The sequence below is a fragment of the Hippocampus bargibanti genome, linkage group LG07 (genome assembly GCF_051943395.1).
Source record: "Hippocampus bargibanti isolate YZ-2025 linkage group LG07, ASM5194339v1, whole genome shotgun sequence".
NCBI classification, from domain to species: domain Eukaryota; kingdom Metazoa; phylum Chordata; class Actinopteri; order Syngnathiformes; family Syngnathidae; genus Hippocampus; species Hippocampus bargibanti.
In genome coordinates, this window is record NC_142740.1 from 23,851,622 (window position 1) to 23,875,738 (window position 24,117).

At 40.3% G+C, this 24,117-nt stretch overlaps 2 protein-coding genes across 3 annotated transcripts in view; one reads left to right on the forward strand and one right to left on the reverse strand.

The window, feature by feature from the left end:
* The window catches only part of LOC148895855 (microtubule-associated serine/threonine-protein kinase 3-like), a 41,321-nt gene extending 39,416 nt beyond the window's left edge, over nt 1-1,905 (reverse strand). Inside the window, exon 1 of one of the 2 annotated variants that reach the window (XM_088999982.1) lies at nt 1,535-1,905. In XM_088999982.1, coding sequence (XP_088856108.1) covers nt 1,535-1,581 — 47 coding nt within the window. In that variant the 5' untranslated portion in view covers nt 1,582-1,905. The remainder of the gene's footprint in view (nt 1-1,534) is intronic. The other variant, XM_088999984.1, reaches the window with a different exon arrangement.
* On the forward strand, nt 1-24,014 carry il12rb1 (interleukin 12 receptor subunit beta 1). Its single transcript, XM_088999986.1, has 19 exons — nt 1-87; nt 4,035-4,089; nt 4,556-4,753; nt 13,943-13,980; nt 14,048-15,096; nt 15,193-15,310; nt 17,235-17,386; nt 17,705-17,841; nt 17,915-17,954; nt 18,345-18,467; nt 18,601-18,677; nt 19,428-19,659; nt 20,276-20,404; nt 20,862-20,960; nt 21,907-22,053; nt 22,557-22,712; nt 22,802-22,877; nt 23,021-23,096; nt 23,593-24,014. The coding sequence occupies exons 5-19, from the start codon at nt 15,024-15,026 to the stop codon at nt 23,848-23,850; spliced, it is 1,893 nt and encodes a 630-aa protein (XP_088856112.1). The 5' UTR covers nt 1-87; nt 4,035-4,089; nt 4,556-4,753; nt 13,943-13,980; nt 14,048-15,023; the 3' UTR covers nt 23,851-24,014.
* The last annotated feature ends 103 nt before the right edge of the window (nt 24,015-24,117 follow it).

Sequence of the window (24,117 nt, forward strand, 5' to 3'; positions counted from 1 at the left end):
CGTACTTTCAACATGTTTAGCGTGCAACATTGCCGATCAGGAATGCATCATTCTCGCCTTGAAATGTGCCAGCTCAGCCACCCAAAGGTATGCATCACTCTGACACTGACCCTGCGATGTTTTACTTTAACGTATTGCCTACTCAGATGTAAGCAGTGCCTTGTGGGTTTTGCACTGCCGTTATTGTTTCAGAGCTGCAATGGCTTCTCTGCGCTAAACCAGCCACCAAAACACTAATGAACATGTTGTCATAGCAATGCACGGTTGGAGGGGGGATGTCGGCACTTGCAAACACACTTGACATTCTATAGGCTCTGTATAATTACACAGATTCATGTATGCACAATTTTCTTGAAGATCCCAAAAGCAAAGCCTTCAAAGTTCCTCACTGACGATCATGTCATTTTTATTTTGTCAGCACTTTTGTGCTTGTGTAAAGTGAGGAGAAAATCATTCGCTGACTCACAAGTGACGTTCTGTCAGAATGGCACAAATTCACATAATTATTTAAAGTAGTGAGTAGTAGGGAATATTATTCACAAGCATAGCAGTTTTTTCATCACTTTGAGGAAGCTTAACCCATGATGTCAAGCTCATTGTATTGCATGCAAGTTTTATCCCAGCCATTTCTCAAGAAAGGTTTGACTTTGTGAGGTGCTATAAAACATACACTACATCGAGTCTAATCCAATTCACATTCAATGTTACATATAAAACATGAAACACAAGTACAGTACAGTACAGTAGTACAGTACAGTATATTGTATTTGGCATCTGTGATCATCCAGCAACTCCCTCGTCATTTGATGAGTGTATGTATTGTATACCTTTCCCATATCTGTTCGTGCACAGATAAGCTCCCTTCAAATGACAACGAAAACAAATGGTGCATGCTTAGCTGAGATCATCCACTGGAGATTTGGAGGCAGATTGATTCCTACGCTCCTACATCTTATAGATCAGCATCTAGTAGGCAGCAGGAACCCCACTTCCCAACCCCCACTCACATCCCACAAAATACTGTAGCTGTAATGTGCTGAAAGAGTGGGCAAATAACACTGTTGTGGAGACAACAATCACAACAGTTTTATGCCTGTATCGACAGACGGGTACACTGATAGATTTGACACTTTGTGGAAATTTAGGTTAAAATAGTTTGAGTAAGAATTTAAAAATAAAAATCAACATCCTCGTGCATTTTAAACATGACATCTTTAAAATGGTGGTCATTCATTGGAAGTCTTTGTTTGCATTCCGTGTGATGACGTCATTTGTGATTGCTAATCTTCAGTTTTCGGGTTTCATTTTGCCACTTTCACTTGATTTAATGCATTGTCCCTCAACTATAGTGTACAATATTGTGCATTTTTCTGTGTATGTGATCACTTTCATTAATTAAGATAGTTGTCGTAGTTCTACTTCGCCTGACTTCCCCAAACAGTTAAAAGAAAACATCTGCCAAGAACACGACATTATTGTGGGTGTCAAAAACTTCTGCAAGGCGGTGGGGAAAAGATATGAAAATGTTACTTACTCCAGAGTCAAAGAAGGAATCTTGAGTTTATCCCTTCTGGACTTCATATTAGCCGGACACTCCACAAGAGGCGGTTCCTCTCTCAGGGCAGTGCGGCACAACTCGCGCTCTCTGTCGGTCTCAGTTTCCAAACATTCATCGCTACATTATCCGCCAATCTAATGGTGGTAATTTAGACGAAAAAAGTGTCGCTTGTCAGACAGTTTCCATCGAAAATGCAGTTCAATCTCAAACGAGATTCCTCCCGCTCGCGCGTGTGTGCGCGCGTGTTCAGGAAGCAACTGAGAGTGATTGGTATGAAGAAGCGAGAAAGACGGGTCAGCGTTCACCTCCATGTGACTGGTGGGAGGGCAGCAGAGGGAAGGAGGAAGCTTCGCAGTCTATTGGCGGAGACAAAATCAATTTGGGCGGTGGGTGTCAGTCACAAGTGAGAACGAAGCCCTTGGACGCAATGATGTAATTCGCAGCTGGCCGTGGTTTCCGCAAACGTTCAGTGGTCTTCCACACTTGCTGTGAATGACCTGAGCGACATTCAAAGAGATGTCACAATGCAAAACGTTTTTACAATACAACGCAGCCGCCGTCAACCATGAAGCGTGCTCAATACATCGCCATTTTAAACTGAAATTTTGCTGTTCGACCAAGTCCGTACTCAAATCACATTAATACGTCTTCTTAATAAATACTTCTTAATAAACACACTTGATAGTAATAAATCCATAAATGAACAAACAAACAAATAAATAAATAAATAAAGAGGTAAATATATATATATATAAGTACATAAATAAATATTCTTTTAAAAGAGGGAAAACCCGGACTCATACATTGTAAATAGCACAGCTACTTATGTCAGTGGCAGACCATTGATTTCATCACTAGGCCTTCAGTAGTGCTATGTCTGAATAAAATCAGACTGAAAAAAAGTGTGGTGTGATTTACTACATGTCTTACTACACTAGAGTGTACAATTGGCCAGGAAATTTCTTAACGATGTCCATTTTTTCTTGAAAAGTCCGTCTTAAAAATGGCTTTAACAATAAATCTCCAACCAAATCAATTTATTCTCATCCTTCGACCATTGTGCATTGACAAAACTGCTATTAAATCAACACAATATATTTGCTTACGCAGCTCGCTACCGATACAGTGTGCTAGCTCTGGCAAGTATGCTCGCGAGTGGCTTGTGATCAGAGCAGGTTTCTCAAACTTGACGGTCCACCACTGCCTTATGTATCGTAAATACAGCTACATATATCATATATTTTCTTATATACTGTATTTTTATACTTTGTACTATTTACAATTCTTTTTATGACCTTTTTTGTGCAGTTATACAGTTCAGTCTTATGTCATTTTGTACATACCCAACAAATTGATGAATACTTGTTTTTTTCAATCGCAGGCCAGTAAAAACTCTTTGTTCAACTATTGCAATTATTTTAAATGGGAGACTGGGAACATAAAATGCTGGCATGCCCATGTGCTGCAGCAGGCTACATAACATTATGTGGCACGCCAGATGTGGTCCCTGAGCCTTGAATTGTACACCTGTACCATAGTTTATTATTTTTCTTTTCTTACTGCCAATATTTGTTCTTCTTTGTATTCACCAATAGTCTGCATGCCCCTTGGCAACCAACATACTGCCTCTCAGAGGTCAATTCTGGAACCATGTCAAATATCTGCTTTGGAGACACAGCTTTTGATTGTCTGGACCCACACAAAAGAAATATTCCCGAAACAACACTACTGTATTGTTGACTGAGACAGGTTCATACACATGATTTGTTGTTCTGATGTAAATTTGAATTAAAATTAGAAAGCAAGAAAATCCGCGCTGTCTTCCGGATCGAAAGTGCCACTTTACGATGTGCCCCCACTGTTGCTTTTCCTCACACAAAATGAGTCTTTTTCATGCAATTAACTCATTCACTGCCATTCCCTAATTTATTCAGGAATTAAAAATATGACGTAGAGCGCCATTCCTGAATTTGTTTGAATTTTGGTTTTTCTTGCTGGGGTGCCAATAAAGCGCTGGCCAGACCTCTAGCAATGTTTCTTCCCTTCTCTAAGGGGGCAGAAGTTCCCTTTTTTCCATGTTAGTGGTTTAACAACAGTGAAGCTGGAACAATATAAACCAATATGTATGCATTGCATTGTATTTTGGACAGCCACCCTCATTTCAAGCTCATATAACTCCAGACCCATATAATTTAGGAATTAACTCTTTTTTCTGATGAAAGAAGAGAGTCTAAGGTTTCTTACACCGAATTGAATGTTTATGTAGTCCTAAAACTCAATATTTTGTGGGTCCTGGAATTTGAGTGACAATGACAAAAACCCTGGCACCGGAGTGGACACATTTTGCACATCGTCTGGCAGTGAATGAGTTAGATAACATTCACATGCCACAATTGCTTAGAGATGAGTGTTTGTTCTTGTGCTGATGCATAAATGTCAACTGCCGGTGTTTGTTTCAAGTGTGATATATTTACAGTGCAGAACTCGATCCTGATGACGGTGGGATGAGAATGTCTCCAACGGCAACCGAGGTGACAGAGATGACTGCAGTGTCTTGGTGGTTGCTAGGGAGCTGGTGATGGTTTGCCTGGTTGTTAGGTCATGTGCCGGAGTGAAAACATATTTCACACTCTCTGACACTCACAGTCACTCATGTTACTTCATTCTCGCTTTGTTGGTTTGGTACTCAATGTCTTTGTATCATTTAATTCAAGGAGCCCATTTCTTTTATTCTTGCTTTACTACCCTAACACATACCAAAGTGTAGCTAGTATATGTTAAGTGTAGTGTATACTTCATCCTTTTAACTGAAGACCTTATAGGAATTGCTTTAAACTGTCGAAAATATGCATGTTTTTGGCAGGTTTACGCAAATAACATACCTACTCATAAAATAACATTGACAAAATATCATTTGCTGTGTTTGTGACATTGTAGTCACATCCTGGACTGTGGTGCATTTTTACATTCGCTGCTTGTTGTCATGCTGTGTTCAAGGATTCATCAGGAAAAAAGGATTCCCTTGCTCCAATAATGATAACGCAGAGAGAGGGGGAGACGGTGTCCCCAGCACGCTACTCGTATTATTCTGAAATCTCTCATTACTGATGAGATGAATGTTGGTTGCCTCAAGCTCTCTTGGTTTGGGGAAATCTTCTGAAACACTGCTGACAAAAGGAGTTTTAGAAGTAATAAGTAAGTCCTATGTGTAATATATAAAAATATCCAACCCAGTGTTGCTTAGTGAGTGGTGGTGAGGGGTTTCCCATTCCCCCGAGGTAATTGCTTTGTCAGAAGAGCTCTTTATAAGAGTCGGTTTTAGTTACCATGGAAACAAGGGCTTTCCTGTTCCTCTCATCATCTGGCACGGCAAGTCCATGTTTGCGGTATGACACGACGCTTGGCAATTTCAGGACTTGTTCCTTAATGTCAGACATTATTATGAATCATCTACTTGGATCTGTCAGTCAATCGGAGAACTATACTGTCTGCAACATCATTTGGTTGTTTTACTGTCAGGACCACAAATATTGGAACATTGGCACAATTTCCACCACAATTGGTTTGAATTGAAACAAACCATATTTGCTTTAATTGCAGACTTTCAGCTTGAATATGATGATGATGATGATATATTTACAGTAGATTCGAATCATTTGAACAGTAGATAAATTACAACAGTTCGTATACGTCTGTGTAAGCTCTCAGTCGTACAGGAGTGGTCCATCGATGAGAAGGTTTCTTCAGCCGTCATCTGTACAAATTTGAAGGTGTCGGACGTTTCGCCTCCTATCCAAGAAGCTTCGTCAGCGAACTAAAGTCTTACTGGTCGTATCTACCCTATTTATATATCCCTAATGTCCAGACATGGCGGCACCGGAAACAGCTATGATAGGTCCCTACTCTCAGGTCGGGGGGAGCAGAGGACCACTCCCTGTGGCCCCACTGACTGATTGTTCCTACATTCCAGACTAACGACTGGCCTGTTTGCCCCACTCCCTCCAGTATCACCTCATCAGCATTATGAATGTTGCCTAATCTGTGTTGCCAAACAGGCTATTGTATGAACGATCCAAATTGAACCTCACCCCACCAGACCGGTTTAATGAAGGATTTAGTTGTTTTATGAGAATCGCGAATGATAGAGTGTTTATGCACATTAGTAAACATATTACGTTATTTCATGTTTATATTAAGTAAACATATGTTTTTTCATGTTTAGCTTAGTATATATTATGAATTGTGCACGTTTAATTTCAGTCTAATTTAGTTAAATAAAACTATCAGTCTTATTAGTACAATAGCCGTGGAAGGAAAAAAGCAGCGGCTCCAACTTCAATCTAAGACCCGCCCAACACTGAATTGCTCGTAACCGATTGGACGGGAAAGGTCGACTTGTTCGCAACTGATTGGACAACAGATCGCCACTCTGTAGTTTAAAAACTTGTAGGAGCGGGAGTTCGTTCTCTTTTTGCTTTCTTGCTTACTCTTGCCTTTTTGTGCTCGTGTGCTCATGTCTTCGTCCCACCTAGACGAGAAGTGCTTTCTCTGCCTCATTAGAATAAAGTAGATGTTTGTCCACCATCTATTGTACTTGCTGATATTTTTATCAAGTGAACTCCAGACAATGCGCGAACCAGGAAAGACAAACGAAGTTTTAATCGGACATTAATTGGTGCCGAAAAACCCGTGCTACGTCGACCAGTCTTTGCTCGAGGACCACAACCTGGGTGACCAGTCAAAGCGAGACGGGAGCTAAAGAAGCTCTTGGCGATTGACCCGTTTATGATTTTTTCGACGGGAGGCCCGCATTGAGATGCGCGTCAAATCTGCGCTTTGATTGGGACAACCTACGGAAGAAACGAAGTTTTTTTTTTCGTTCTTCACTAAAGCCTGTTCGCGGAAAATCCTCCACGCGAGAGACAGAAGGAATCACAACTTTCTGGTGGCAGTTGGGCTCCTCGCGTTCTGGCTGAAGGACTACACGGCAGCATTCAAAAGTTCACTAAGTAAGTAGCGCGCTAGCTAGCAGCCATTGTTTGAATGCATTGTGAGACCTCCTGGCCAGAGAGTCTCTTTTCCACTTGACTCACGTACGGACCGGTGTGAAGCGATTTTCGTTAGGCAAGGTGGCCAAATGAGAATACGTGTGCCGGTGGAGGAGTGCATATTAAGGTGCACGCAATATCCACACGCCGAAATGTGAATCGGAAGTTTTCCAGCGAAATAATATTGTTCACAAGGTGGTGATAGCTGGGATTCAGTTTGTGTGGTGGACCGCTTTTAGTCTGTAGAGCGGAAGTGTTTTAGGGCAGCTGCCATTGTACTGAGTCGAGAGGAAAGAAATAAGATCAAAAATACATTTTTAACTTGGTTTGTCTATGCTAGCATCGTGGCTCAGAGAGAAAGTTCTTTGTCTCGGAGAGAAAAAAGGGTGGGGGCGAAGTCATTTGAGCCGTTGGTGTGTGTGTTGGTGTGCGTGTGTGCGTAAGAGCATTCCTTGTGTGTGTGCGTGAACGCGCATCCTGGCTGAGGACTGGCGCGAATCACGCCCTTTGTTCTTGGGTTTGAATCAACATCGCGAGGTGTGCTTCCTTTCTTGTGATAGTTAAAAAAAGGAATTTGTTGTTGCAATCGTGAAAATGGGTGCTATTTTTTCTAAAAAGACCCCAATTCATAGGGACGTAGAGTTTATGTCCAAAAAGTTCCCAGGTAGCGAACTTTATTGCAAGAAATGGATGGACTGTAGTACGTTCTCTGGTTCTTTACAACTCCAGCCTCTGAAGGAAGTTTTGTTTCGATTGAAACTTCAAGAAGCGTCCGCGATGAAAAAATCTCTTGGAAAGATACGTGCCGAGATAATTGCCTGCGAAGCTTGGATTGCGCAAGCAAAAATCAGAGAGAGAGAGATGGAAGCCAAACGGATGAAAAAAGAGGAGAAAGCGATAGTTGCAATGTCTTCCAAAGTGAGCTCTGACGATGAAACTGTGGCTTCGTCTGTTGCACGTCCCAATGTAAAGTTGGTGGAAAATGGGAAGCAGCCATTGTTTCAATCCCCAGGGAGGCGAGGGGGAGAGGCGGGGGGCTGCCCCGTCGAGGCGCCACGACCCCCCTCCTCCTCCGCGGAGCTGAAGAAGGGGGAGGACGCCATTTGTTCAACCCCTGTGGGGCGGGTGGGCCCCCCTGCGTGGGCCCCCCAGGTGATGACTCCAAATGTCTGTTGGGCAGACCAGCAGAATGGAGCGCTTATGACCCCTACTGGAGGAATACGAGGATTGCAACCTGATATTAAAAATCAGATTGCCGCTGATTGTGTCTCTTCGCGTACGAGGAGCAAAGCAAATTGTTCTGGACAATTGTATCCGTTTGAAGAGTTGAATGGAATTGAAATGAATAATGGAAGCGACTGTGACGTTTTGCCACTCATTCAGGTAGCAAATCCTAATTCTTCAAGCATACATGATCAAACTATCTTGGTTTATCGGCCATGGGGCGACAGTGATGTTGCAGAAGCGTGTAAAGGACTAGGTGATGTTGTTGAAAATGCAGAAAGTTGGACTGAGAATTTTGAGGAATTATGTGCTTCTTATCAGTTGAATGGACAAGAAACACTTAAGGTTTTCAGGAGATGCTTGGGACACCATTGGAATCGGGTGAAAGGTGACTTTACTGGGAAAACATCGATGGGAACAAATATGACGTACGAGGAAGCGTCAACCCAACGAAGATTGGTTTGTGAAAACATCCGAACATTATGGAAGAAAACACCAAACTTTGGCTTGATTCAGAATTGTAGACAGTTACGTGGGGAAGATATTAACATTTTTCGGGGACGCTTGGAAAATGTTTTTCGAAACCACTGCTGTATTCCTGAATCTGCTGATGAGAATTCTATATATGTCAACCAATTCAAGCAAACATTTTTGCAGAATTTGACGCCGGAAATTGGAGATTTCATTCGCAAACATTATGTCCAACACCGGACTGGAAGGTTGGTTGATCTCATGGAATGGGCAATACACGCCCAAGAAGTGGTGAGAAAAAAGTGGGGAAATGGTGCAGATTCGCCGATGGAACATGTGATGGCATCTACCATGGGTAACATAATGGAGAACGTGTTATACCAGGATCGGATGAAGAGACGGATGCCGCACAATGATCGATGCTACAGTTGTGGCAGTGTAGGGCATATGGCTCGCCACTGCAAAAAGAAACCTATACCGAAAAGGAAACATGGGAAATCTTACAGACCTCCACCATATAATACGCGATATGGTGAAGGACATAAAACAAAACATTCAGATTGACGCGAGGAACCCCATTTCAACACTGATGACAACAGTCACAACAGTGAGGAATGGGAATCAATAAAACCAGTTGAAATCTTGGATTTGACTAATGTGTTTGCCTTAACCTTACCGGAAAACGAAAAACCTTATTATTGGCTAAAAATCGGGAAAAAGGATGTCAAATTTCTTTGCGATAGTGGTGCATGCAGATCAGTGTTAAGAGACACCATTCCAGGTGTCACTCCGAGTCGACAACAAATTTCTGTGGTATCTGCAGATGGGAAAGTGACATTGTTACCGATTTCTAAACCAATAAAAATTTTAGATGAGGGACTAAGTCCATACAAGGTCACTATGGTCTTGAGTGGAGAGTGTCCTATAAATTTGTTGGGGAGAGACCTGTTACAAAAATTGCAAATAGCTTTAATACCAACAGAAGAAGGGTATAAACCCAAAAAAGTGAATTTTCTGGAGTCCTTCGTAGTTGACGCTATGGGGGACCCAGTAAAGGTCGATTCACTAGAATTATGACTGATGGCCACTTTAGGGGCGGAGGACTTTCCAGACGTCCCTGCCACCCTTTGGTCATCGGGAAAAACTGATGTGGGCTTACTTAAAACAGCGAAACCAGTTGAAGTATTGCCTAAAACGACTTATCGACCAAGACTTAAACAATATCCATTAAAACAGGACGCTATTATTGGCATCACCCCTGTAATACGGGATATGGTGAAAGCTGGTATTTTGATTGAAGACCCAACTTGTGAATGTAATACACCGATATTTCCTGTTAAAAAAGTGGAATCTGGAGTTTGGAGAATGGTGCATGATTTACGACAGGTAAATAAATCCATACAATCACGTGCTCCGTGTGTGCCAGACCCGCACACATTATTGAACAGTTTAAAACCTGACAAAAAATGGTTTACAGTGATTGATTTGAGCAATGCCTTTTTCTCCATTCCGTTACACAAAAATTCACGTCATTGGTTCGGATTTACATTTAATGGGAAAAAATATACATATACAAGATTACCACAAGGGTTTACAGATAGTCCTACAATTTTTTCACAGGAAATGTCTTCGTGTATTGCTGATTTTAAACATCCTGAATCTTCTCAGATTCTTTTGTATGTTGACGACATCTTAATTGCTTCACCGACTGAAGATGAGAACAAGACTGTATCAATAGCTTTGTTCCAATATTTAGCGAATACAGGTAACAAAGCTTCTTTGGATAAATTGCAGTTCTGTCAACAAGAAGTAGTTTTCTTAGGACATCTTTTGTCAAGAAAGGGAAGAGAGTTGACAACTAAGAGAAAACAGACAATTTTGCAGGTTCCTCGACCGAAGACGAAAAAACAGATGATGACGTTTTTGGGACTGTGCAATTATTGCAGAACTTGGATTCCGCATTATGCACAAGTTACCCAACCATTATTGACACTTATATACCAAGACGAAATGGCACTGAAAGACTCTATTCAGTGGACCGAAGAGGGCAGTAAAGCATTTACAGAATTAAAAAATTTGATAGCAAACACTAGCGTCTTAGCTTTACCTGACTATGACAAACCTTTTGTTCAAACAGTTGACTGCAAAGACAAATACATGACTTCAGTCCTGTTACAAAAGCATGGACAAAAGCTGAGACCAGTTGCATTTTATTCTAAAAGAATGAATCAGATCCAGGCGCTTTGTTGGCAAAATGGTTGTGTGAAATGTTGTACAACAACAAAGAGGTCCACAGCACATGTACTGCCGCAGTCCTGTGTTCCCTTTGCAGGAACAGAGAGGCTGCTGGGCTCCCCGAAGGCGCTGATCAAGGTCTGCACCAAAGTCGGAGGGGCCATTCACCGTGCTGATAACCACGCCAACTGCCATCAAAATCGCCGAGAGGTCCACCTGGGTGCATCAAAGCCACTGCAAAATCGTTCACCAACCAGATCCGGAGCAGGTGGAAGAGAGACGGAGCCAAACCACTCAATAGCCATGGGTTTGGTCCACATCATCTTGCTGTATGAATTAGTGGAGGCAATCCAGATGACGCACGTAAAGCCTCCCATTCCATCAGCCTGCCAGACTCCACCATTGCAACCAACGATGACAGAAAAGTGCCCTAGCATGGCACATCCTGTAGCCTGCTTGCCACTACAAGATGCAGGAATCATCTCATTTCCTCTTAACATCCTCAGGAACGAAGCACGACAAACGGGAAGTGATTACCCTCATGGTCCTTGGTACGCTCGTATCAAGTCAGGGAAGACTTGGACCACTGGTTGGGACTCAGTTGTGGTCCATTCTGAGCCCAAAACAAAATGGGTTCAAAATAGCTGTGCCCAAGAAGCAAAACGAATTGTCAGAAAGATAACTCAAGGGGACTGGTTAGGAACTGGAACTGGCACAATGACAGATATCCAACTCGTTATCGTAACCCACAAGGTTGCGGGATGCATGGACTTGAGACTCTGTCCTGATTTTCGTGAACATCACACTGGTTTTCCTGTAACTATATGCATGTTGTCATCTTTGACAACACCAGTCGTGACATCGCCTTTCCAGCGCAAACCACACATCAAACCGACAGCCTGGATGGAAACACCTGACAAAAAAGCCCAAAATTCAGATGTCATGGACGCATTATATCAACCATTTGCAGGAGAAAAACATGACTGGAATCCGTTGTTATCAAACACGTGGTATCGTTATGCTACATTAATTGCTAAACAAAATAGGAAAAGTAATTGCTTTGTTTGTTCTTTTATGCCACATTCTGTAACGCAACAAAGAGTGCATTCAAAGGTATTTGGAGATAAAATGGCTCGAGCTGCGTATATGTTAATATCTTCGCATAAACCTGATCAACATTTTCCAGTTCTTCGCAATGCTTCGAGAGGAGAGATTGTTCCAAGTTTGGATACCATTTTGGAAACTGAAAATCAGGTTATGACCGAGAGCGGATTGCGATTACCAGTATGCGTTGCAATGTACGGTACAGGTCAAAACCTAGGTTTTATAGATGAGAGTAGATGTTTATACGTGCTACCGTTAAACACCAATGTCACCATTTTACCTGTATCTTCACATCTTTGGTGGTTATGTGGTTGGAAAGTATATTCTTTTATTCCTCCGAAAGCCTACGGTATGTGCGCACCTGTTACTGTGACTGACAATACTTTCATCATTACCAGTCGTCCAGCACACCATCATGTGAAAAGAAGAGTGTCGTTTAAGCCCCACGATTCGATCTGGGGAACTGATGTTCCAGAACAATTCAAACACCATAGCACGGGGAGTAAGGTAATGTTAGCTCTTTTTCCACAAATTGGAGTAGCTAAAAACATGCTACGAATTGAAACAATTGACTACAGGTTTCAAGTGTTTGTAAACGCCAGTTTGGAAGTAGATGAAATGCAAAACACTGAAATTGCAGCAATTAGACAAATGGTGCTGCAAAATAGAATGGTTTTGGACCTTTTGACCGCGCCACAAGGGGGCGTCTGTGCTATGGTGGGTGATACTTGTTGTACGTACATACCCGAAGAAGCGAATTCCATAAACATGACTGATGCTCTGTCTGTTGTCAGGGATCTCAGAGATGCCATGGCCAAGGATCACCGGCCTGATCAACCGTGGATCTTTGACGGGCTCTTTGGGGGCTCTTGGTATAAGACTTTGCTCAGACTGTTTATCCCATTCGCAATTGTGATTGTACTTATTTTCTTAGTCATTGGTTGTATTATTCCATGCTTAAGAACAATGCTAATGAATATGATAACTAATTCTCAGGTGAATTACGCAAAGGTTTTGTATCAACAAATGCGTGAAGGGGACCCAGTGTTGTAGCTAGGGATAGTACACCATGGCCAGAGAGTGGTTGCTCCAAAGAACAAAAGCAAAAAAAGAAAACGGAGAGCCGAGAAGGAGTTTTCCTCATTAAAAACCCTCAAAAATGGAGAGGTTATATATCACAGCAGCAAAATTGTGATAGAGGTTTTTCGCCTTCTCCATGGTAAGTTAAATAATATTAGACGTTGGATAGATGAGATTAGAATGGTTCCCTGTGCAATTAGTATGACGTGCATGCATGAAATCTTTTGGAAATGTATGAACTGATGTTTAAATGTACAACAGGAGGGAATGATAGAGTGTTTATGCACATTAGTAAACATATTACGTTATTTCATGTTTATATTAAGTAAACATATGTTTTTTCATGTTTAGCTTAGTATATATTATGAATTGTGCACGTTTAATTTCAGTCTAATTTAGTTAAATAAAACTATCAGTCTTATTAGTACAATAGCCGTGGAAGGAAAAAAGCAGCGGCTCCAACTTCAATCTAAGACCCGCCCAACACTGAATTGCTCGTAACCGATTGGACGGGAAAGGTCGACTTGTTCGCAACTGATTGGACAACAGATCGCCACTCTGTAGTTTAAAAACTTGTAGGAGCGGGAGTTCGTTCTCTTTTTGCTTTCTTGCTTACTCTTGCCTTTTTGTGCTCGTGTGCTCATGTCTTCGTCCCACCTAGACGAGAAGTGCTTTCTCTGCCTCATTAGAATAAAGTAGATGTTTGTCCACCATCTATTGTACTTGCTGATATTTTTATCAAGTGAACTCCAGACAATGCGCGAACCAGGAAAGACAAACGAAGTTTTAATCGGACAGCGAATCTTAGCGAAATAACATATATGGTTTGAAAGGGGAGTAAAAGAAGCAATTATCAAAACAACTTAATTGGAAGCACCGTCAGGAGTTTGTGGCAACAATATAACGAAGTTGCATTTCTGTCTGTGTTCTGATGATCCTTTCTTTCTTTCTTTTATTTTTTTTTAATATGTGATGGATTTTGGCTGTAAGAAACAAACCAAATTCAATCAAGGAATTAGGCAGGCATTGGCCATCGGAAAGTAGTTTCCTGTTTCATGAATCTGTCGAAGAAAATTTCTACATTACAAACCTAATTGATTTTTTTCACCTTAACACTCATTTATGAAGATAAACTTGTACAAGTCTTGTCTGTGAATTTATGACCGATAATTACTTCTGTGATGAAAATGTAATGATTTGCGCAACTTTTATTCTTTTTCAGCCAATAAAGCGCACAAAACCCCCTCACCTTCAACACAGGTGAGAAGACAGTCTGTCGTCGGAATCATTTAAAGAAAATGATCAAGTTTTACTTTTGTTTTCTTAGGTCGCAATTGTGGCGACAAATATCACACCAGAAGCTGATTTTGCCTACAGTGTCCTGGACTTCCCTAAAAGAGAGGCTACTCTGTGGGACAAAAAGCCAAATGATAGAGAATATGTCTGTCCATGTCTAAACAGGTCTATGATTGTAAACAAAAGTTGGGAAAATGTATAAATACAATAGCTGCTTAAGAGGACACTTAAAATGTGAATGGATAAATCTTTTGCTCAGTTAAAAAATCTTTATATAACAAAATATTGTGTTCTCTTTAGAGAAAGCTATGATCGTTTGCAAACTGACCTTCTTTAAATTCACAATCTATCCGTGGCGCACCGTCAAGGCCTGCAAAGCCTTCTCTGCTGGCCAAAAAATATCTAAATCACAGTTAATTATATTTTGTTCATGAGTTCTTATTAAAGAAATCGAAATTGTTTTTCAGCTTCCTTTCATTACTTTTCCCCTGTTGTGCTGCTCCCAGATGTGTGTTTGTGGATTTAAGCATTTAGCCAATCACATTTCAGCCGTCATTTGTTACCAGGGTCAGAAATCTACCTGGACACCTTCACAATAAGTTCTGATTTACCAACCTTCATTGACAGTTACACAAAGCAATTTTTTCTGGTTGTTGGGGAAAGCTTTTATGGTGAGCAAAGGGAGTTGTTCAAAATACTGGAAAACAGACAAGAAAAAGAAGTATTGACTTTCTTAGCAGCAGTGTGTGTCACAAATACAGTACAGTACATATGGAAGGTGCCAGCATAGCAAAAAAAACAAAACAAAACAAAAAACGCGCCTTTATGAGAAAGGTATTGGTCTGCTGACACGTGTGGGTTTCGTCGGCACCTCGCTGAAACTCACAGAACTGAAACCTGTGACATTTCTGAGAAATAGATCTGGGTTATGTGGGTTGATGGAACACCTCTCTCATGAAAACACACATATACGAGAGAGAATAGCTCCCTTAAACTAAGTAGAATTAATGGAAACGTATTGGACTTCACTCCTCCGATACATTGCCGCGTTGTATATGTTCACTATCGGTTCCAGCAAAGGTAAATGGACATGAATGCACTATTCATTTATTCTTCTGGAAACGTTCTGACTGATCCTGAAATCGTTTTTGACATGCTTAACCAAAAAACGGTCAGAATGCGAGGCTCCTTCAAGTCCTCTGTGCTTCAGAAGAAACAACGAATCAACAGTTTACGACTGTGAATGGAGCATGAGAACGACACATAGAGATGTGACATTTGTCCTCCACTTTGGGTAAGAACTTATTTATGAGTAAATGCTGATATTAGGATGAGAATCTGACTTAAATGAAAAATATTTAAAAATAATATGCTATCAATTACTCAATTTATATTTTTGGAAATATTTAGAGGAACAGTAAGAGCTTATGATTCTTTTCGGTGTCGTTTGGATCTGCATCCTGTATAATACCAGTGGCGGGCCATGTATGTCATTCATAGGCCTTCAGTAGTGCTACGTCTGAATCAAACGGCTGAAAGTGTGATGTGATATTACTACTAGAGGGTGCCGTTAAGTAGGAAAGAAATTGTGACTTGAATAAACTTGAGAAATACTGTCATGTGTTTTCCATGTGTTGAATTCAAAATGAGGCCATGTTTTTTATTTGTGTGTTTCACTATTTTTTTCCAGTTAACACATTCACTGCCAGACGTGCAAAAAATGTGTCCACTCCAGTGCCAGGGTTTTTGTCATTGTCACTTGAATTCCAGTACCCACAAAATATTGAGTCTTAAGAATACATAAACATTCAATGCAGCGTTAGAAACCTTAGACTGCCTTCTTTCATCAGAACAAAAATAGTTAATTCCTAAATGATATGGGTCTGGAGTTATATTCGCTTGAATTGTGAGCAGCTGTCCCAAATATAATGCAATACAAACATATTGATTCATATAACGCTTTAACAACAGCTGAAGCTGGAACAATGCATGGGAAAAAAATGTTGCCCCTTGTGGAAAAGAAAAAACATTGCCGGATGCCATGGCCAACGCTTTATAGGCACCCAAGCATGAAAAACCAAAACTCGAACACATTCAGTAATGGCGCTCTACGTCGTATTCTCAATTGCCGAATGAATTTGCGAATGGCAGTGAATTTAAAAATTTATTACTTTTTTCCACTTCCACTTATCGAAAGCTCACTTGCAATTTCAATCTTGGCTAGCAAAACAAGGTAAGAAACTCAACTATCATTGCCGCTTAAAGGACAACCAGACGTCTTGCATTGCTGGAGAATCAAAACAATGGCCTGAGATTCGGAGAATATGCTTTCTTGTTACACATCCAATTATGAATATGATTCAAATAGTTCTGAAAAGGAAAGCATACATGTTTGCAATCTATTAAAGAATTTATTTCATGCCATTTTGAGGCAACATTGGTGGGAAATGTCTCACCCAAAAAAAGAGGCACAAAATGACGACCTCCTGTGGCCACCTCCATTTCCACAGGCTGATAAATTCCTTATATGGAACTTGGATGCCCTCTTCTGGCGGCTTTTGGGTGCAACACGGTTTTCAGACCAAACAAGCACAGCAAAATACATTGACGTGATGGAAGGACTGCTACAATGTGTCTTTTTTCGGTCAAGGGCGTTCCTTTAGTGACATCACGTATGGACTCGTCACCAACTCAAAAACAAGACTTCCTGAATATTCAGCGCCAGTCTTAAAACGTAAAATATAGCTATATGCGGTGGAATCTTATTAAAATATGCTCAGTAGAAGTCATTTGAAGCCATTTTACAAATTATGCATAGAACTTGTCCGGAGATGTCGGTTGTCCTTTAAGTCTAAAATTGCTTGGGCTAGATTAAGGTGTTAATTTATATTCAATGCAGAATCAAGCACCTATGCTGGTTGTAGCCAAGAATCCTCCTAGAAATGATGATATGATAGACATGTTACTTTTTATGTAATAGCCAATTCCTGAGTTCCTCTGGTCTCAGAATGGGCATAACCAAAAGCTACTTTCAAATGGATTCATGTACTGTGTGAAGCTATTTAGTTGGACACACAGATTCATGTCAGCTTCTCTTAGACAAGTTGCCTCGGTGAACTTGTCAACTCAGTAGCATTTTTGTTATTGTTGTTGTGTGGGCATGTCATCGTATCCCAAGAACATGACTGGTTGTCTTGTGTGTGTACTTGAATTAATAGTGACATAACAATTGAGAGCATTCAAGATACCCACCTTCAGATCAATGACGAGGATCTCATCAAATATCGACCTGTTGACATTTGGGTGGATGCATACAAAGGAGACTCTGTATGCGAGTCAACCAAAAACCTTGTTCTACTCAATGAAACTGGTGAGAACAGTATATTCCAGGTTGGTATGAAATCCAATGAGATAAAACAGGTGATACAACACTACATGGCACCCCAGGGGTTCCATTCACTCTAGTGTGTTTTAAAAAATGTCACTGGACTGAAAAGAAAGCAGCACACAAACATTGTATTTGAAAACAAACAAACAAACAAACACATAAATAAATAAATAAATAAATAAATAAATAAATAAATAAATAAATAAATACTCATCCATGTGCTTTAAAATGGAGCAGTGAAGCAATTGCTTTGATTGCAATTCTCTTAGCAACTAACTGAATTTTGCTTCTCATCAACAGTTAAATTTGAAGCACCTCAAGATATTTCAGTGGCCTGGTTTCAAAATCAGCTCAACGTGACCTGGAAAGCTGCAGAAAAATACCCAGCTTTTGCTGAGATCTGGTTTCGAACCAATGAAACTAAGCCATGGGAAAAGGTTGATGTTTTTGACAAAATGTACAGGTTTTCTAATTGTAATGGTCATTTAATTTTATTTTTTTCCTGTACAGAGAATCAACACCACAGAGTTCAGGCACAATAAGATGGCATGTGGGTATTCTTCTATATTTTGGATAGTTTAATCAACTGTTATTTCTTTTTCCTTTCTTGTATAAAACTACTAGTATTGGTCAGTTTGCAAAAACACAAGTCAACGTTTGTCATCACAACTTTGGGATGGTATTACTGTGATTGAGACGAAATACATTTCATCTGTGCTCTATGTTCTACATCTACTATGTTATACATAGAGCACATTTGATAATAAAGTTGACTTGAACCTGACCTTCAACTTGAAGATGAGTATAATAGCTTCTTCTTTAGTCCCTCCTCGGCCATTGATTTTTGGTAGTTTGTCACATAAATGAGAACTGACATGAAATGATGATTAACTGTGACTTAAGTTGATTTCTCCATGGCTTTATGGCATTCCCTAAGAAGACCAGTTAGCTATTGAGAGCCTGCAGAAGCATACATCCTACCAGGTTAAGCTCAGACATCGGACCAAAGTGACGCGGAACCCGCTGTGGAGCGAATGGTCTCCACTTGTGATTGTTCCTGCAGGTGACACAACCGTATCTCTTCATTCTGTCAATAGATCTGCTCAGTGTGGTTCACTAAATTAGACATTAAAGCATTATTTGGTCAATTTCAAAGAGGCACAGGCCGCTCATCGTCATTTGGTTTTCCACTGCAGCTCTTGAAGATAAGCTGGAGGTTAATGTGACATTGAGGCACATAGAAGGTGCAAGAAAGGTTATGCTGACGTGGAAGGTAAGCCAAACTTTTGATGAACACAAAAATGGACGAAGTCCTGTGGATATGGGCTGGAGTCGTATCTGGCCAATGTTGCCCAGAAAAAAAGCTTTGAAATACAGATTTCCAAAATATTATACTTGTTGTCATTAAATCATTAATTTAAACATTCAAGATTTTGAATTACCAAAACACAATCTGTCTGCTGGAGCCATTCAACCATGCGAAGAAAGACAACACTTGAGATTTCGAGATACCTTAAATCCTTCGCGTATTAAGACCGAAAGCTTTTTTGTCTACCAACAGTCTCCCAACGTTGCAGCCATGCAACAAAAACACAAAAAGCTCTTATTCAAATTTAATGAATGTTTCCCAAAATGTCCTTCACGTGTACATGATCTGGACATTCCGGTGAAACAAATTTTACTCACTTGAATCTAGAACAATCTGGTTGTTTAAATCAAGGAGATGAGTACCTCTTGAGAAGTGCAGAGAGCATGACTTTTATGGCCAGATGACCTATTAATGAACTTACTAACACTTCTTGCAATCAACGTCATTGTAAGGGGATGGGACCCATTGGGACCCATTTCTATTTCTTTTCTCAAAACCAAATTTACATGGGACTTACATTATGTGAATGTAGTTTTGATTAAAACATCAACAACATGTGCATTTACTATTTAAAATGTGCTCAAGGTGATGTCGTAATATTACAACGTTGAATCTTCCAGAGTCAGTACAACAGAGCCTCACTCTTTTTCTTAGCCAGTTCATCATGCAGCGGCAGTCCCCCAAGTAACATACATCCTGAGGGACACACAATCTTCCGGAGATTGCTCGTGTAAGAACAAGACAACCCATCCCACCAACAGGACTGAGTATACAGACTATGTTTCCTACTCTCCGGTCAACTTCTCCGTGATTGCCACAAACAAAGCAGGCTCCTCACCCACAGCCATCATACATGTACCAGCAGAACCCGTTCGAAATTTAAGAGGTACTATTGACAAAGTTGTCTTGGAATTGAGTGCTGCATATACTGTATATCGTATGAACTAACATGTTAGGGCATGTAGCAGAAACCTACAGGGAGTGAAAGTCAACACAATTTTGTAATTCATCCAGAACATTTACAATGTGGAAAATGTCATAGGTCACCATATGTCTGTGTAAGCTCTCAGTCGTACAGGAGTGGTCCATGGATGAAAAGGTTTCTTCAGCCGTCATCTGTACTTCTTTGAAGGTGTCGGACGTTTCGCTTACAATCCAAGAAACTTTGTCAGCAAACTGACGTCAGCAAAGTTTGCTGATGAAGTTTCTTAGATAAGAAGCGAAACGTCCGACACCTTCAAAGAAGTACAGATGACGGCTGAAGAAACCTTTTCATCGATAGGTCACCATATCTGTTGTAGTTCATCCCAGAGGTCTTTGGATCAAGGTTGAGGTCAAGGTTCTGTGACTTTTTCTATCATGCACTGGGACACTGATGGGAATAAGAAGGGGCCTTAGTCCAACTCTAAATAATTGCTGAATTAATTTATAGATGTGTCCCAATACTTTTGTCTATACAGTATGCAGAAAAGAGTCTAAATGTTGTTTTCCATATTTTGCAGCCTGTAATAAAACATTACTGGATGAAAATCTGAATGAGACCAACTGCCTGGAATGGTACAGGCTTCAAGATGGAGACTTGAGGCTAGTGGCAATGAAGACTAAAAGAGACATCAGCCTCTCAGGAAAAAGTAAGCTGTGGTAACAGATATAACATTGTGTTTCACTCAGGTCTGAGAATTAAAAACAAGATATACAATAAAGTCTCGTTATATCGATATTCTTGGGAGTCCGAAAAATATCGATATAACCGGGACTATCGATATATCCGACCCTGCGCGCATGTAATTTTCTCCTTGCGGTCATAGAAATAGTATCGTAATAAGTGGTACTATCGATATAACCAATATCGATATAACGAGACTTTACTATACGTCGTTCCTATATATGATACTGTTGGTAGGACAATCCTATAGTTCATGACTGACATATCGCATGAACAGCACTGGTGAAAAACTGAACCAGATAAGAAGTAAATTGTTGTGTACTTTTTGTCAACTCAATCCACTGTGTGTCATTATCTTACTTACATAACCTGGTAAATATGTCGAATACATCTGTTTGACTGTTTTTATTTCTGTTCCACAGATATCAAAGACTATGTGGGTTACATTTACTTTGAGCACCTGTGCATTAACGAGAGGCCAAAGACAGTTCAAATGTGCCTCTATTATAAAAAAGAAAATGGTAGGTGATGATAAGAGAATAGACAGAATAGAAGTGATCATATTTAAAAGTTTCGTGTTGTTATATACTTAGTGAACATGTGTGACTAGAATATACAATGAAAGCACAGAAAATATCGGATCAATCTGAGGTGAACAGACACAGCCTGTTAAACTATAATCCTCATGTAGGCGATCTGGCCTTGGGCGGAATTTAGGACTTGGAAAACTCCTTCACATCAAGAGGTCATTAGCCAGGTTACAAATCTATCGGTTCAGGAAAAGACAACTAATTAAAATGTCTAATTTCTGTTGTTTATAGTTGTTGGTTCTTGGGACATCCAGGGGTTTGGTATTCAAATCAAGGAGACTATGTTTACTGATGTATCACTTAAATTTGCATATACCCTCAATAAATAGCGTGGCAGAGGGCTGCAGAATTTGGGCGTTGGTCATGAATTGCTGCGTCCCCTACCGGCAGAAAAAGACAATCTTCCTGTGTTTGAGCCTTTGTCCACAGTGTCCGACCAAATAGCTCTTACAGTTGATTTGAGCTTTATTGCTGCAATTATGGCAAACCCAATGCTTGAGAATATTGTATTTGTATTCATCTGGGTCCTTTCATTACTTTAATTTCCATGAACGATACGTAGCCAATCTCGTTGGTAACACTTCCGGGCGCTGATTGGTCGGCCTTGTTGTCCGTCAAGTAAACATCCAGCCCTTGAAATCTATCATGTGTCTGTGTGCGTGCGTATGCTTAAAGCACAGTACGCAGGGAATTGTAAGCAAGATCGGCCAGGAAAAAAACATTTTTCGACATGCTGTACCCGCAACAATGTTCGCATGTACCGTAACGACGTAACTCGAATGTTCGTAAATTGGGGTGCATCTGTGATTGCTTTTTTGTCATCCTCACAATAATATTCCGGGTTGTTTTTAAACTCAACCTGTCTTCATCCCTTCAGTTCCAAAAATATATCCCCAAGACTTCTTTGGCTTCAATGTAACACACAGTTCTGTCACACTGTCTTGGAATGCCATTCCCACAAAGGACAGGCGAGGTGTGCTCACTCACTACAATGTGTGCAGTGTGCAATTAAGCAAGCAAAAACGTAAGTACTGGACTGACATGACCCCACAAATATGGCAGTACATGCATATACATATACATATACATATACATATACATATACATATACATATACATATACATATACATATACATATACATATACATATACATATACGTATACATATACGTATACATATACATATACATATACATATACATATACATATACGTACATGTATACGTATACGTACACGTACACATACACATACACATACACATACACGTACACGTACACGTACACGTACACGTACACACATACACACATACGCACATACGCACATACGCACATACACACATACGCACATGCACATGCACATGCACATGCACATACACATACACATACACATACACATACACATACACATACACATACACATACACAAACACCTACACCTACACCTACACCTACACCTACACATACACATACACATACACATACATACATCTATATTTACGACTCTTTCTAACCTCCTTTAATTTCAGAATGTCACCGTGTTCCAACTTCGGTGACCATATACCGTCTAGAAAATCTGAAACCATTAACAAAATACAACATCACTGTAGCTGGTGTGACAGGCGCTGGAGAAGGTCCAAAGGCCACAGTAACCCTCAATACACAGCCAATTAACTGGAAAACAGGTATCGGACCATGTATTGACATAAGGTGATATGCAACTCAAAGGAGTTGGTTTTCTAATCTCGATTTTTTTTTTCCCCCTCGCCAATAGATTGGTTGACATTTGGCTTGGGTATGGCATTCCTCTTTACCTTTCTTTTACTGATGTGCTTGTGTATCTGGAAAAGGTGGGTGAGCCATGCTTTACACAGAACACATTTTAAAACTTTTCGTAGGTGAATAGATTATATTCAATTTTGAACATTTCGTGGGATCTTGAAAAAATATTGAGCATTAAACCGTGAACATAATGTTGGTTCCTTATGTTCAGAATGAAAAAGAAGCTACTTCCTCCACTACCACAGCCTCCTATTTTGGAGTTTGCATCTCAGCAAGCAGTGAATCTGGTAAGTATCTTTCTGTTTATCTTTATTCTATGTGCATTATTTCATATAGATTTATTTTATAAACTGAACAAACTGAATCATCTCTGCAGTGATGGTATGTATAAAACAGAATGGGAATTTGAAAACCCCATGTGTGCACATGACTGTGTGTGACATTTTAGAAAGACTAATTTCAGAAGTGAGAAGGGAGAAGCCAGTTAGAAATTGTTTTTATGTTGACGATGAGAAGGTTTCTTCAGCCGTCATCTGTACAATTTTTTTTTCATTTTGACATATTTCAGGGAAGCAGATAAGATAGAAAAAAGCCCCTTCCATTGCTGAAAGATGATGTGAGACAACTGTCAATTATGATGTTGACTGAGCAAGCTGAACACTGAACACCATCTCCTAGAACATTAGTCATGGGACAAAGAACAAACTCTTATGAAGGGGGAACATTTTACGCTAAACTTGATGCACTCAGCGTATAATCCTTTAATATCATGACCAATAACAGGAAATACTGGTGGAGAAGGAGGAGGTGGTGATCCTGCAGCAATTACACCCAAAGGATGCATTGGAGACCATCCTGCCGTTAAACATTGATATTCAGAGTCCAAGAATGTCTGAGAAGAGCAGGGACGATGCTCTGAGCCCTTCTTCTATTCAGCCAGCACTAAGGGGTTACAAAGAGGAGGAAATACCAAATCAGGAAGAACATATGCTTGCCTTGCTGCTCTACAGAAACAGATTGGTCGATGACAGTGGTTCTTAATGTTGTTGGCGGTATCGAACTCCACCAGTTCACCGAACCCATTCACCGAACTCATTTAACCGAACCCTTCTTTAATAAAAAAATAATATATAATTTTTTTTAAGGGTCCACGAAATTAATTGTGCATTAACATCACTTTTTTTTCAAATAACAAAACCAATGCAGTGCATGAACTCAAAATACTTTCAATGAATGTGCCCACGAACTGCAGACTAGACTGAGGGGTGGAACCTCTGCGCCAGAAGTACCCCTAGGGTTCGATCAAAC

Bases quoted from the DNA above. Each gene is read 5' to 3' on its own strand.
- il12rb1 (XM_088999986.1), top strand. From the start codon at position 15,024: ATGGAAACGTATTGGACTTCACTCCTCCGATACATTGCCGCGTTGTAT. The intron at 15,311-17,234 runs GTAAGAACTTAT...TTGAATTAATAG, and splicing joins ACATTTGTCCTCCACTTTGG to TGACATAACAATTGAGAGCA. The intron at 17,955-18,344 runs GTGGGTATTCTT...TTCCCTAAGAAG, and splicing joins CAGGCACAATAAGATGGCAT to ACCAGTTAGCTATTGAGAGC.